At 40.1% G+C, this 16,469-nt stretch overlaps 1 protein-coding gene across 1 annotated transcript in view; it reads left to right on the top strand.

The window, feature by feature from the left end:
- Positions 1-16,469, top strand: part of LOC131932375 (tyrosine-protein phosphatase non-receptor type 23-like) — a 30,039-nt gene that overhangs the window by 7,305 nt on the left and 6,265 nt on the right. Inside the window, exons 11-24 of the mRNA XM_059289295.1 lie at positions 730-795; positions 969-1,108; positions 2,029-2,120; positions 2,523-2,727; positions 3,425-3,585; positions 4,303-4,454; positions 5,180-5,373; positions 7,122-9,925; positions 11,591-11,702; positions 12,130-12,267; positions 13,703-13,926; positions 14,758-14,854; positions 15,200-15,264; positions 15,796-15,933. Of these exons, the coding sequence (XP_059145278.1) occupies positions 730-795; positions 969-1,108; positions 2,029-2,120; positions 2,523-2,727; positions 3,425-3,585; positions 4,303-4,454; positions 5,180-5,373; positions 7,122-9,925; positions 11,591-11,702; positions 12,130-12,267; positions 13,703-13,926; positions 14,758-14,854; positions 15,200-15,264; positions 15,796-15,933 (4,588 nt within the window). The remainder of the gene's footprint in view (positions 1-729; positions 796-968; positions 1,109-2,028; positions 2,121-2,522; positions 2,728-3,424; positions 3,586-4,302; positions 4,455-5,179; positions 5,374-7,121; positions 9,926-11,590; positions 11,703-12,129; positions 12,268-13,702; positions 13,927-14,757; positions 14,855-15,199; positions 15,265-15,795; positions 15,934-16,469) is intronic.

Genomic DNA, 16,469 nt, shown 5'->3' with positions numbered 1-16,469 from the left:
TAGCAATTAGAGACCGCAATTAGCTTAATTTAATTACGCCATAAGGACCATAAAATTGAGGACATGATTTCTAAAGATACCGACAAGACTGAAGGCCTATTGACACAGTTACTTCGGCCCCAATCGATGTGAGCGCGCTGGCCGTGATCGTATAGTGGTTAGTACTTCGCGTTGTGGCCGCGACAACCCAGGTTCGAATCCTGGTCGCTCAAGATTTTTAGTCCGTGTATTTATAAACACTTAGTCAAGTCATACTTAATCAAGTCATTGGATAAAGTAGAAAATAAACTATATAAAAAACTTTTTTTAAAAACCACGTTTTTCATGTGTAGCAACGGACTAAAAAGGAGAAAATAAAATACTTAAAAAAACTTTTTAAAAAACCACGTTTTTCTTGTGGACTAAAAAGTAGAAAATAACTATTTACATACATTTGATGACAAAAAACGTGGGTCGGGCAGATGGGTCGGGAAATTTGATGGTGAACGTACCCACGTTTTTTGTCATCAAATGTATGTAAATAGTTATTTTCTACTTTTTAGTCCACAAGAAAAACGTGGTTTTTTAAAAAGTTTTTTTTAAGTATTTTATTATCTAATGATCATTTTATACAACAGCAAAAAAAATATGTTAAGCAAAATTTCTACTTAAGTCACACTGGTTTTTTTTTTTGTTTGTTGTTAACATGTCAATTGTTTTTCATTTCATATTGGCTTGTTTTATTTACAGTGAAGAGAAAGCCAAACTATCAAGGGAGGTTGTTGGTGATATAGAAAGAAAGGATGCTGAGCTAGAGTGAGTGTTAAAAATTTTAATTTCTGAAATCATCTGAACAAAGTAATTAAATTGGTTCAAAAGTGAAGATTCTATTTCTTGTGCTTCAACATATTAAGCCATAATATAGGTGATAATAGTTAAAAAGCAAATTTTATTATTGTTTTAAAAAAACTTGTAATTGTAATATCCAGGCAGTTCCTTTCATCGCTAAACTTGGATATGGAACAGCTGACTCCAAAACCTGACCTTATCCCTGAGAACCTGATGGAGAAATGTGCAGCCATGAGTGTCAGAACAAATGCCATTAAAGAACTGACAGACTCTATGGGCCGTAAGTCATGTTTACTGTATGGCACTCAAGCTTGTAGTGTCTGTTTAAAAACCTGATGGAGAAATGTGCAGCCATGAGTGTCAGAACAAATGCCATTAAAGAACTGACAGACTCTATGGGCCGTAAGTCATGTTTACTGTATGGCACTCAAGCTTGTAGTGTCTGTTTAAAAACCTAATGGAGAAATGTGCAGCCATGAGTGTCAGAACAAACGCCATTAAAGAGCTGACAGACTCTATGGGCCGTAAGTCATGTCTCCTGTATGGCACGCAAGCTTGTAGTGTCTGTTTAAAAATAAAATTATCCACATAGGCTATCACTCCTTGAGCTCAAAATTTCCACATTTTCAATGAGATGCTATAAAAGTCCATGACTGTCATTAAAAAGAGAAACAATAGAAACTCCATAACTTGTTTATAAACCATATACTTGTTAATGTTAAAATTTTGAGTGAACATTTGTAATGTTAGTGTTTATTGAATGGCTGTTAGACTAAATCATTTGACAATCGTCAATTATTTTTAAAAATTAGAATAAACTAGCTTATGTGATGGTTGGATTGCTAGATTAATTTGATTAAATTATTCACTTACATTAAAAAAATGGAGAATAATATAGCTTAAGTGATTGCTAGATTGATTTGGTAAAATTAGTCACTTACATAAAAAAAAAATGGAAAATATTCTAGCTTAAGGGATGGTTGGATTGTTAGATTAATTTGGTCAAATTATTCACTTATTAAAAAAAATGTGAGAATAATCTGGCTTTAGCAATGATTAAATATAAACAATAAGTGTACATTGAGAATAATCAAGCTTTAGCAATGATAAAATATTAACAAGAACTGTACATTAATAAAAAGGAGAATAATCAAGCTTTAGCAATGATAAAATATAAACAAGAACTGTCCTCTGGTTTAGGTGTGTCAGGTCTGGCTACAGAAGTGGAGATCAGCCTGGGGGAAATAAAACAAATGATTGAAGATGACAATGAGAAAACTGAGCAGTTTGAGGTAGGTTTGTTCAGACGTAGGCATTCATCAGGCAGGGTTACAACCTGTTTGATGTCATGTTTTACTGTGGATTTTTGTTTTGTATATTTTTTTAGTTTAAAAACTCATACTTTAGTATGGTTTTCTTGCAGTGATTAGAAATGTAGAATTTTATTATTTAAATTTGTTGTTTTTAGCAAATATTTGTCTGAGGTGTAGGTGAAGTAGAGCTGATCTGTTTTTATGATGACAATGAGGAGTTTTGTCAACATTTTAAAACTGTAACTTCTTGTAAATGACAGAAACAGTTGCAAGTATTTGTCTGAGGTTTAGGTGATGAAGTAGAGCTGATCTGTTTTGGTGTGTGATGACAATGAGGAATTTGGTCAAAGTTTTAAAACTGTATCCCTTTGTCAATGACAGAAACAGTATGGCAAGAAAAACCCCAGCTCTGTTCTGCCGAGTCTTGCGGAAGAAACGGCCAACTATCAGAAACAACATGAGGACGGGAGCCAGCTGAACGCAACACTTCACAAAGCTATGAACACGCACATCAACAACTTGAAGATACTGGTGCAGTCCCCTGCTGAGATTCAAGCCCTTCTGCCACCATCTAACCCTACTCTATGTGAGTTTTTGATTGTTTGTTTCGTATCGTTACAAGAACTGAAAGCAGATGACTTTTTAGAAATTTCATTTTAAGCCTGAGATAGTGACTATTGTTTTAGGTTGTAGTTATGTTTTGATGTGTATATATTAGCACCATTGATTCTAGTGAATAAAATTTAATATTTTTGTGGCTGACCGTATGAATAAGAAATTTAATAAAAGAAAAAAATCATGATTTTCACAATAACTTTTCCATAGAAGTTACATCAATTTTATAATTTTTAATTGCTTATGATCCCATTTAAGTTGATTCAATGTGTAACGAACAATAATAAAATATAACGAGCTATTTAATATTTGAAATTCAGTTTTAAAATGTGATTTTTTTTTTTTTTAAAAAAAAACTCTTGAGAATTTTATCACTTTTTATTTTTTCTCAATCAAAAAGGACTTAAGTTTATTTCTTTAAAATAAATTTCCACTAGATTATAATATTTTAAAATTAGTACATACTTTAGAAGCATTTTAAAACCCTGTATGAAATTTTAGTAATTTTTATTTATTTGAGTGTTCCCATGTAAAAATAATAGCATTTATGATAATTTCTCTTGAATTGTTCACTATTTTATTTTTATCATTACCTTCCTGGTTATTTTTTTAAAATAGCATTTCTTGATACATCTCCTATTTAAACATGTTGATTTCTGTGTTCTCAGCTGTCGAAGATGAAGCCATCGTGAGTGAAATACGTCGCCTGCTGCAGAAGGTGAATGACATGAAGGAACAGAGGAAGACACTGCTCCACCAGTTCAGGGAGAAGATTCACACGGATGACATCACACATGTGCTGGTCACACAGGAAGTCACAGATAAGGCTGTGAGTTTTGACAGCTCATTATTTTTTTACGCATTCAGTTGTGACAGCTAATTATTTTAGTCATTCATTTCTGACAGCTAATTTTTTTACTCATTCATACAGCTTATTTTTTAATTAATTAAAGTCTGACAAGTAATTTTACTTATTCAGCTCTTACAGCTAATTTTTTAACTCATTCAGTTCTTCTTTGTTCTTAATTATAAAAATTGGAAGTGATTCCCTATTGAAGGGGGTTCATTGCAACACAATTAAATACGTCAAAAATGTTACATGAAATACGGAACATTTACTTTAACTTCAGCTTTTTTTTTCTGGATTTCATTGAGTTCTTACAGTTTATTTTTCATTTAGTTATTATCTCTAATTTTTTTATTCATTCACTTATAATACTTATTTTTTTATTCATTCAGTGGTAATATTTAATTTTTTTAAAAAGCACCTATAGTATCTAAATTTTAATTTATTCAGTTCTAATTCCTTATTTTTATTACATTCAGTTATGACAACAAATTTCTTTCAGTTATTGCACTTAATTTAACGCAATTACAAAGATTTTAATGTAATTACAAAGATGTTAATGTAATTACAAAGATTTGTATGTGCTTACAAAGATTTTTATGTAATTAAAAAGATTTTAATGTGATAACAAATATTGTTATTACAAAGACACAAAAAGCACTGACGGCTGTTGTAGATTGTGCTGTTGTTTTGTTGCAGGCTGTGTTCAAGGAACAGCTGAAGAAGCACGACCAGGTGGTGGGCTACATCAGACAGAACCTGATGGCACAAGACAACATTCTGCGTCACCTGACAGACACACATGCCAAGTTTGCTACAATACGCCAGGCTTTTAATGATGCCTCCACCAGGTGAGTTTTCAGTTGCTGGCGAGTTTCGACGATTATGTTTTGATGTTGTTTGATGGTCAAGTTTTGACATGGTTGAGTTTTTGATGTTACTGTTTTGGTTATTAGTTTTTGATGTTTAGGTTTGGGCTATCAGGTTTTGATGTTTAGGTTTGGGCTATCAGTTTTTGATGTTTAGGTTTGGGCTATCAGTTTTTGATGTTTAGGTTTTTAATGATTAGGTTTGACTATGTCAGTTTTTGATGTTAAGGTTTTGAAACAGTTTTTAATGTTAAGTATTTGATGTTAATGTTTTGACATAGTTTTTTGACATTCAGGTTATGACCCTGTTAGTTTTTGCCATGTTGTTGTTAGGTTGAACAAACTGCTAACTCTAGCTCATTTTTATACTGCTTATACTTGCATGATTGTATAGCATTTAATTAGTGACAGGCTCTATATCCTGCTGCTTGTACTGTGTTAGTTATTGTCAGGGTTGTCAGGATTTTAGTATTGACAGGGTTAACTTAGTGTTATTAGCAGTTTTTAATCAATTTTCATTATTCATATTGGCAAGTTTTAATGTTTAAAACTTTTGGGGCATAGAGACACAATAACATTGATATTTCTCCATTGTAGTGTTGGGCAATTCCTCTAGTGCTTGTCTGAAGATGTTGATAATTGGTATTCTCCAGCTTAAACTAGCACAAGTGTTAAAATGGTCTGTTGTATGTTGTTTCTTTGCTTAGGAGGGAGAAGATGGTCCAGGACTTGATTTTGTCTTATGAGAAGTACCAGGACCTACTGGCCAAGGCTGACAAAGGGGTGGAGTACTACAAGAAGCTGCTGGACAATGTCTCCAGGACACTGGAGCGCTGCGGCAGTGAGTGTAAGGTGCGGCAGGAGGAGAGGGACATGCTGCTCACTAAGTTCATGCCTAAAGGTGAGGGTGTGGCTGTCATGGTCTGTAGGTAAATGTGGTGAGGGTGTGGCTGTCATGGTCTGTAGGTAAATGTGGTGAGGGTGTGGCTGTCATGGTCTGTAGGTAAATGTGGTGAGGGTGTGGCTGTCATGGTCTGTAGGTAAATGTGGTGAGGGTGTGGCTGTCATGGTCTGTAGGTAAATGTGGTGAGGGTGTGGCTGTCATGGTCTGTAGGTAAATGTGGTGAGGGTGTGGCTGTCATGGTCTGTAGGTAAATGTGGTGAGGGTGTGGCTGTCATGGTCTGTAGGTAAATGTGGTGAGGGTGTGGCTGTCATGGTCTGTAGGTAAATGTGGTGAGGGTGTGGCTGTCATGGTCTGTAGGTAAATGTGGTGAGGGTGTGGCTGTCATGGTCTGTAGGTAAATGTGGTGAGGGTGTGGCTGTCATGGTCTGTAGGTAAATGTGGTGAGGGTGTGGCTGTCATGGTCTGTAGGTAAATGTGGTGAGGGTGTGGCTGTCATGGTCTGTAGGTAAATGTGGTGAGGGTGTGGCTGTCATGGTCTGTAGGTAAATGTGGTGAGGGTGTGGCTGTCATGGTCTGTAGGTAAATGTGGTGAGGGTGTGGCTGTCATGGTCTGTAGGTAAATGTGGTGAGGGTGTGGCTGTCTTGGTCTGTAGGTAAATGTGGTGAGAGTGTGGCTGTCATGGTCTGTAGGTAAATGTGGTGAGGGTGTGGCTGTCATGGTCTGTAGGTAAATGTGGTGAGGGTGTGGCTGTCATGGTCTGTAGGTAAATGTGGTGAGGGTGTGGCTGTCATGGTCTGTAGGTAAATGTGGTGAGGGTGTGGCTGTCTTGGTCTGTAGGTAAATGTGGTGAGGGTGTGGTTAGTTCTTTATGTGATGGGAGCACGGCAGGCTCTGTTTATGGTGAGAACATGGCTGTCAATGTATGAAAGTAAATGTGGTAATGGTGTGGCTGTCACTGTGTGGTGAGGGTGTGGCTGTTTGTTGTGAGGGTGTGGCTGTTTGTTGTGAGGGTGTGGCTGTTTGTGGTGAGGGTGTGGCTGTTTGTTGTGAGGGTGTGGCTGTTTGTGGTGAGGGTGTGGCTGTTTGTGGTGAGGGTGTGGCTGTAACAGTCTGAAAGTTGATGTGTTAATGGCGTGGCTGTTATTATTTAAAAGCAACTGTGGTGAGAGTTAGGGTTGAGTTACTTTGACAGATGCACCTTGCTGTTGTGTTGTTAAAGTGAAAGTTTGTAGCTGCTATGTTGTGTACTCTAATGTTTAATTTGTGTTAGAGGAAGTAGGGTATCTGTTTAATTAAGAAGATTGTAGAGCTCACACAAGACAGCCATTTTTCTAACCCTGCCTTGATACTCTTCTGTTGATGAACAGTTAGCTTCTGAGACTCCATTACAACAAATGTGATGGTTTTTATGTATATTTCTAAATGCTCCCACAAATAGAACTGTGTCTTTAGTATATTTCTGAATGTTCCTCGATATTTTTTGTTTTTGGAGAAAATTCAGAGCTTTTAGATCAGCTGCCATTATTTGACTAATCATAAGTTATCTTTTATTTTGTTTCTGATTACTAAGTTGTATACCAAAGTTGTGTTACATATTTCTCATGTTCAATTCCTCTACTAGTTTGATAATTGTAGCTGAGATTGTTTTATAACCTGAATGTGTTTTGGTTCCTAACACTGTGTCATTTAACCCACTAAGTAATTCTGTGGTAAATAAATATTTTTTTTATCCTACTTCGCCAGCTCCACCACCATCCAGACCCCTGGCCCCTAAACCTGGGTCCAGCAACGCCGGGACACCATCCACCCCCTTGAACCCTGACCCGGGTCTAGCAGACCCCAGCTTCTACAGCCTGCCTGACCCCGGTGACCTGACCAACCCAATCAACTCTACTCCCCCTGCAGCCCTCCACAGCTTGCCAGCCAGCTTTGACGGGCCCAAGCTGAAGGATTACCTCCCATTCATGAAAGCCAGGAGCTTCGGCCCCAAGCCTGCCGCCATGCCTCAGAAAGACCTGGGCCCCGGCTCCCCCGGGGTGTACTCCAACATGCCCCCCTTCACCCCCCTGGACAACCCTGAACCACAGAGGTTCCCCGGCCTTGACCCCAGCCTGGCCTCCGTGTTACCTGCCACGCTGGCCCAGTACCTGGCCACCATGTCAGCTGGTGCCGTATCCATCGCTGGCGGGGCTCGGCCTTCACACCAAGGTCAAGGTCACAGCTCACCAAGACATTCCCCAGCACCGAACGCCAACTCTGAGGTGCCCTCTGTCAACCAGAGCTACCCGGCAACGCCGCTGACCCAAAACTACCCACTGCCCACGTCAGCACCAGGCCAGTACAACTCTTCACAGATATACCAGCACAACGGCCACATGTCTGGGGGGAATCTGCAGAAATTTGACGGCATGAATGTCGTATCCTCCGCCAACCGGCCCATTTTATCGTCCGGAGCAGATCCTGTGCACCAGCAGGCACCACATGCTCAGCAGTTCCAGATGCCTGCGGTGTCCATTGGTCAGCTCCCCCAGCAGTTCAAGCCATCGCAGGCCCCCATGGGGTCTGGGCCGCCCCAGCAGTGGCCCCAGAACAACGGTGACCCAGCGAGCTTTCCCTCCCAGGGCCAGTTCTCTGCCCATCAGAGCCAGATGCCGACCAGCCAGAACCAGATTCCCTCTGGTCAGTCATCCATGACCAACACGCCTACACATTCGTTCGGGTATACTGGCCAGTTTAACGGAAGGTCCAACGGACAGCAGGTCAACAATCCTTACGGCCAACCTCAACCGCTGGCCGCACAAGGTCAAAGCCAGTTCCCATCCGGACAGCAACAAAACTATTCCAATCCAGGTCAGAGTGGTTTCATGGGGTCAGACCCCCATCTGTACCCCTCCCAGCAAATGGGATCAGCTTATCCACCAATGTCAAGCGCTAACCAACCAAACGTAAACCAAACCAACTCCCCTCACCAAAGTCCATCTCGGAACCTCCGCAATGACGCCAGCAAGCCGGAGAGCGGCGTAGGAAACAGCTATGTCAGGGACGAGGGTCAAGGACCCTCTGACGTCAGCCAGCAGTGGCAAGCGCAGACGACCGTCCACCAACAGGCCAACTACCAGGGGGGCTACCAGCACAGCGTGGACAAGAGCTACCAGACAGCGCAATCCTCGGGGGGTACCTTCACCTCTACGGCTCTTGTGTACGGGCAGACGAGCCAGCCCATATCCACCCAGTCCTACGGCTTGTCCAACCCATCTACGGTCAGTGTCCAGACATACGGTCAAGTCACTCCATTACCCATGCCTGTGTCTACAGTCAGCATACAGACGTATGGGCAGGGGAATCAGTTACCCATGCAGTTGAATAAAGGACAGGCTCAGTTTGTTCCTGGTCCGGTGGCATTTCAGCCAGGGTTAGTTCCTCAGAATGTGGGGGTTCCTAGCCAAGGCCCTCAGGGTCAGCAGTTGGGCCCTGTCCCCCAGCAGACAGGAGCCCTACCACAGCAGACCGGAGCCCTGCCACATCAGCTAGTCCCTCAGTCCCAGCACCCAGCTTCTCAGTTCCCTGCACAACATCCTCAACAACAAATTCACCAACAACAGCAGCTTCCACAGCAACAGCCACAACTGCAACAACTTCATCCCCAACAGCCTCAAGCACTTCCACAGCAACAACCTCAACAACTTCATCAACATCCTCAACCACAACCTCAGCAACAACCTAGTATTCAGTATCAGCAACCAATGCAGATACCAGGACCATACCAACAAACTGGATCACTACAAATGGGCCCCCAGCCTCAGCATTTTGGTCCACAACAATTAGGTCAGCAACAACTGGGTCAGCAACAACTAGGTCAGCAACAATTAGGTCAGCAACAACTGGGTCAGCAACAATTAGGTCAGCAACAACTGGGTCAGCAACAACTAGGTCAGCAACAATTAGGTCAGCAACAGCTAGGCTCACAACAGATAGGTCCACAACAGTTTGGTCCACAACAATTAGGTCCGCAACAATTAGGTCCACAACAATTAGGTCAGCAACAACTAGGTCAGCAACAGCTTGGTCCACAAAAACTAGGCCCACAACCCCATAATCACCAACCAGGCCTTCAACCCCATCACGGCCAAAATCAATCAGGATCACAACCCCAACCATTCAACCCCCAACAACCAACCCCCTACCAACAACCCCCACAACCCTCTGGTCCACAGCCTCACCAACTACCCTTGGCCCAGCAGCCTGCCCCAGACCACCCAACCCTGTATCAAAGCCACCCCGCCCCGCCCAACTCTTACAACCAACCCCAGCTTCAAGGCAACCTACAGCAGGTTGGACCCAACCCCATGGCCAACCAGTCTTTCCCAGGTCAGAGCCTGACCACTGGGCAGCCACAACATTATCCGCAATCTCACCTGGGGTTTCATCAGCCGCCACCCAACAACCCAGCGCAGGTGTTTCAGCCAGGGCCCCAGCTGCAACCCCAGCTGCTGCAGCCGCAGGGTCCCTACAGCTCCCAGCCTCCAGCTTCTAGTCACCAGCTCAATGTAAGTATTTTGTTATAGGTGTAAGATCACTTACACATTGTAAGTACTCAGTTTGTTATAGGTGTCAGATCACTTACACATTGTAAGTACTTAGTTTGTTATAGGTGTAAGATCACTTACACATTGTAAGTACTTAGTTTGTTATAGGTGTCAGATCACTTACACATTGTAAGTACTCAGTTTGTTATAGGTGTCAGATCACTTACACATTGTAAGTACTTAGTTTGTTATAGGTGTAAGATCACTTACACATTGTAAGTACTTAGTTTGTTATAGGTGTAAGATCACTTACACATTGTAAGTACTCTGTTGTAGATGTAAGATCACTTACACATTGTAAGTACTCTGTTTGTTATAGGTGTAAGATCACTTACACATTGTAAGTACTCTGTTGTAGATGTAAGATCACTTACACATTGTAAGTACTCTGTTGTAGATGTAAGATCACTTACACATTGTAAGTACTCTGTTGTAGATGTAAGATCACTAACTCAAAGTAACTACTCAGCTGGTTTGTTGTAGGTGTAAGATCACTTACATATTGTAAGTACAGTTTGTTATAGGTGTGATATCACTAATTATCTGTGGATATACATTGGTTGTTATGTATGTATAACATGGCTAACTAAATGGACACATTGGTTGTTATATGTATAACATTGCTAACCAAATAAAGGACACATATTTTGGTTTTTGTTAGTTACTAGATCACTGTAAATATATGGGATGACATGGCCTAGCGTTAGGGCGCTAGACTGCTAACCCGAAAGTCTTGAGTTCAAATCCTGGTTCAAATCAGTTGAATGTCCTAGAGTCCATCCAGCTCTGATGAGTACTCGTTAGGAAACTATGGCAGCTGGGCATAGTACTGACCACACTATCCCTTCAAATGCCAAGGTCATTGAAACATATGAACTCCACTTCAACCCATGTGCCTTGGGAACAAACAGGAAAAAATTATGATGAACTGTAAATGTTGATACACATTTGGTTTGTAGACACAAATTGTATTTTTTTTATAGTTACTGTATCACTAACTAAATGTAGATGGATATTTGGTCATTCTAGATATAACATCACTAACCCAATGATGATTTGGTTTGATTTTGTTATTGAAAAACATTTTAAATTTATGATCCTCTTTTTAAAACTTGCCACCTTATTGTATCTTTCTGGTTTGATTTTTGTACCTGAGTTTTGTTATGATTCCTCCCTTTGTACCTGAGTTTTGTTCTGATTCCTCCCTTTGTACCTGAGTTTTGTTCTGATTCCTCCCTTTGTACCTGAGTTTTGTTCTGATTCCTCCCTTTGTACCAGAGTTTTGTTCTGATTCCTCCCTTTGTACCTGAGTTTTGTTCTGATTCCTCCCTTTGTACCTGAGTTTTGTTATGATTCCTTCCTTTGTACCTGAGTTTTGTTCTGATTCCTCCCTTTGTACCTGAGTTTTGTTCTGATTCCTCCCTTTGTACCAGAGTTTTGTTCTGATTCCTCCCTTTGTACCTGAGTTTTGTTCTGATTCCTCCCTTTGTACCTGAGTTTTGTTCTGATTCCTCCCTTTGTACCTGAGTTTTGTTCTGATTCCTCCCTTTGTACCTGTTTTGTTCTGATTCCTCCCTTTGTACCTGAGTTTTGTTCTGATTCCTCCCCCTCCGCTCCACCCTGCAGGTGTCAAATACTCCAGTGCCACCTGTCATCCACCAGTCCATGGGAGGGATCCAGGTGCCACTCCAGCCAATCAATGCTGCTAGTCCAATGAGGACAGGGACACCTAGTCAAGGTACAGAATTACTTAACTTCATTATCTCTAATTAATGAACTATTTCCTTAAGTTTTGCATTGAAAATGTTTTTATGTTCCTTGATTCTTTGCATTTTTTATTTGTTTTTTATTATATTTTTTTTTGCAAATTTTAGAATTTAAAAATATTCACATTTGAACTAATTTTCTTCATAACAAAATCTGTACTCAAAAATACAATTTTTGGACAGACTGCCGAAGTGAGTTTGTACATCTATGTTATATTATAAACATGATATCAGTTGTTTTGTTTCTATAAAACAGTTTTTAATTATTTCTTTGTTAAAAAGAGGTATTTTTTTTTATTCACATCATTTTTAAATGAATATAGTTTTTTCTAAGTGTGGTCTCAAAGTATGGAAGTTGAATGTTAATTTAACGTTTTTTTTTGTCCATTGAAATTGTAGTTTTATCAAGACCTCCAACCCCTGCTAGTCAAGTCTCCAACAATGCCCCGGCCACCCCGCCTTCACCCAGCAACAGCAAGATGTCCATCTCTAGGCAGAGCTCATCACTAGATGACATTCTTTCATCCAGCCCCAATGGTATGGACCTAATTAATCTCTTTCATCTAGTCCCAATGGTATGGACCTAATTAAATCTCATTCATCTAGTCCCAATGGTATGGACCTAATAAAATCTTATTCATGAATATGTAAATGACACACCTATCATATTCTGAAGTCCCCAGTTGTGTACCATCATCACTTCACCTAAAAATGTCCCATGACCACACCGTTCATGAATGTTTAAATGACACACCTATTCTGATCACCCCCACCTAAAAAAGTCCCATAACCACACCATTAACCTGTAAATGACACACCTATTCTGATCACCCCCACCTAAAAAAGTCCCATAACCACACCATTAACCTGTAAATGACACACCTATTCTGATCACCCCCACCTAAAAAAGTCCCATAACCACACCATTAACCTGTAAATGACACACCTATTCTGATCACCCCCACCTAAAAAAGTCCCATAACCACACCATTAACCTGTAAATGACACACCTATTCTGATCACCCCCACCTAAAAAAGTCCCATAACCACACCATTAACCTGTAAATGACACACCTATTCTGATCACCCCCACCTAAAAAAGTCCCATAACCACACCATTAACCTGTAAATGACACACCTATTCTGATCACCCCCACCTAAAAAAGTCCCATAACCACACCATTAACCTGTAAATGACACACCTATTCTGATCACCCCCACCTAAAAAAGTCCCATAACCACACCATTAACCTGTAAATGACACACCTATTCTGATCACCCCCACCTAAAAAAGTCCCATAACCACACCATTAACCTGTAAATGACACACCTATTCTGATCACCCCCACCTAAAAAAGTCCCATAACCACACCATTAACCTGTAAATGACACACCTATTCTGATCACCCCCACCTAAAAAAGTCCCATAACCACACCATTAACCTGTAAATGACACTCCTATTCTGATCATCACCCCCACCTAAAAAAGTCCCATAACCCCACCATTAACCTGTAAATGGCACACCTATGATACTCTGAAGACCCCAGGTGTGAAAGATAGCATCATCACCCCATCTAAAAATGTCCCATGACCCCACCATTAACCTGTAAATGACACACCTATTCTGATGACCCCCAGGGTAAAAGATAGCATCATCACCCCACCTAAAAATGTCCCATAACCACACCATTAACCTGTAAATGACACACCTATTCTGATCACCCCCACCTAAAAAAGTCCCATAACCACACCATTAACCTGTAAATGACACTTATTCTGATGACCCCCAGGTGTTAAAGATAGCATCATCACCCCACCTAAAAAGTCCCATAACCACACCATTAACCTGTAAATGACACACCTATTCTGATGACCCCCAGGTGTAAAAGATAGCATCATCACCCCACCTAAAAATGTCCCATAACCCCACCATTAACCTGTAAATGACACACCTATTCTGATGACCCCCAGGTGTTAAAGATAGCATCATCACCCCACAAGTGCTAACAGACCAGGAGAGACAGCTACAGAAAGAGGAAGCCATTAAGAATCAGGTCATGACCCCCACAACCCAGCCCTACACCAGCCCAGGTGCCCTCAACAAGCTGCTATCTGATGTTGAAACTTTTGGCAAATTTGTTGACGACCTGTCCATCACAATACTGGGGGTCTCAAGGCTGGATAATGTTTGGAAGGTAACTGTTAACCCTTGAATGTCTGTGATAGAAGGTAACTTTGTTAACCCTTGAATATCTATGATAGAAGGTAACTTTGTTAACCCTTGAATATCTATGATAGAAGGTAACTTTGTTAACCCTTGAATGTCTGTGATAGAAGGTAACTTTGTTAACCCTTGAATATCTATGATAGAAGGTAACTTTGTTAACCCTTGAATGTCTGTGATAGAAGGTAACTTTGTACTTAACCCTTGAATGTCTGTGATAGAAGGTAACTTTGTTAACCCTTGAATGTCTGTGATAGAAGGTAACTTTGTTAACCCTTGAATCTCTAAGATAGAGCTCACTCTACTTAACCCTTTAATGTTAACAAAATAGGTAGCTTTTTTACACTTGAATATCTATGATAGAAGGTAACTTTACTTAACCCTTGAATATCTGCGATAGCATGTAGCTTTACTTAAACCTTGAATGTCAACAATATAGCTAACTTTGCTTAACCCCTGAATGTCTACGATAGTAGGTAATTTAACTTAACCCTTGAATCCATGAATGTCTAGGATAGAAAGTAACTCTTTAACCTTTGAATGAGAAAGTAACTTTATTTAGCCTCTGACTGCCTACTATATTTTACTCCTTTAAATGTCCATAGTGGGAGGTTGGGAGGTTACTTCACTTAACCTTTGACTGTCTAAAGTGGTATTGAACAATCCATGTCATATTTTATGTGTCAATTAGTCATGTAATTAAATGTAATTATGTAAATACCCTAGTCACATCTTGCCTGTAAGAAAGGTACTTGTCACATTAATTTGTCACTAAACGATGTGATTGTCACACATTTTGCAGAGCCTTCTTGACAGTCAAGACGCAGCCACCAAAAAACAATCCATGGCCATCGCTCGCTGTTACCCCATGAAAAACAGGGACCCTGACATTATGCCTTGTGAGTTTGGTACCAAATTTTTTTCTTTTAGAACTCATCCTTATTATCAAGAGATAATTGTTTAAGCTGTTCTTTGCAAACAAATTACTTCTACATTTGAAAAGGAATTTTTTTCATTAAATTTTATTTGAATAATTTGGATTATAAAAACAAGTTTAATTACTATATTAATGATTCAAAATTATTCCTGGTTGGTCTTAATTAATATGTTACAAAAACTAAATGTAATTTTTTTTTTTCCATCCAGAAATTTCTATTAAAAAAATGAATAGTCAAATTGTAGGTAAAACTTAAAATTACATTAGTAACTTAATAAAATGTAATTTTTTTTAAACCCTGTTCTAGATGATGATACAAGAGTTATACTCACCACAACCAAGGATGATTACATTAATGCAAGTTGGCTCAATGTAAGTCATATATATGGTTTTAGTAGATTTCTTAGTGTAAGTTATCAATTAGTTTTCATAAAAAGTAAATCATTTTTCAGATTTGTGTTTTATGTAATTTAATAATATGTTGATAGTTTGAATGATTGTTGACAATGTTTAGTATGTTTCTAGTTCAAAGTTAATGTTTTTTTTAGTAGTAAACAAAATAATGACATGATTGATTATATGTGAATGAACTGTTTGTATTTTACTGATGAATTTTACAATTTTAGTAATTTAAAAAGAAATTGTTCAGTGTTTCTTAATAAATTTGGTATAAAAAGTGGTAAATAATTTTTTAAGATTTAAATATCTTATTTACTCTATTGGAGAATACCAGTGTTTCACATAGTTATTTCTTCCAGTCCTCTGTACTGTAAACAACATAATCAGCAACCAGACTTTCCAATTTTTCTGTATTCTTTAGTCACCAATATGATTAGTTAGTAACTAGTTTTTCTGTATTCTCTATTTTTAACAATATCTACCATATTTTACTATAATTTTTAGGACCTGGCGCCATCTTGTCCCAAGTTCATCACCACCCAGTCCCCCATGTCCTTGACCATGGGTGAGTTCTGGGCCATGGTCTACGAGCAGGGGTCAGAGGTTCTGGTACAGATAACAAGTGAATATGAGACTGGCAAGGTGAGTGAATATTTGGTGAGGGGCTGTGTGGGGGGGGGGGGGGGCATGGTCTACGAGCAGGGGTCAGAGGTTCTGGTACAGATAACAAGTGAATATGAGACTGGCAAGGTGAGTGAATATTTGGGGAGGGGGGGGGGGCAGTGTGGGAGTCTATGAGCAGGGGTCAGAGGTTCTGGTACAGATAACAAGTGAATATGAGACTGGCAAGGTGAGTGAATATTTGGTGGGGGGGGGGCATGGTCTACGAGCAGGGGTCAGAGGTTCTGGTACAGATAACAAGTGAATATGAGACTGGCAAGGTGAGTGAATATTTGGTGGGGGGGGGGCATGGTCTACGAGCAGGGGTCAGAGGTTCTGGTACAGATAACAAGTGAATATGAGACTGGCAAGGTGAGTGAATATTTGGTGGGGGGGGGGGGGGGGCATGGTCTACGAGCAGGGGTCAGAGGTTCTGGTACAGATAACAAGTGAATATGAGACTGGCAAGGTCAGTGAATATTTGGTGGGGGGGGGGGGGCATGGTCTACGAGCAGGGG

Source organism: Physella acuta, unplaced genomic scaffold, assembly GCF_028476545.2.
Source record: "Physella acuta isolate Inbredline_101_S28 unplaced genomic scaffold, ASM2847654v3 ptg002152l, whole genome shotgun sequence".
Lineage (NCBI taxonomy): Eukaryota > Metazoa > Mollusca > Gastropoda > Physidae > Physella > Physella acuta.
Note: the sequence above shows the minus strand (reverse complement) of the source record. Positions and strands in the feature narration are given on the sequence as shown.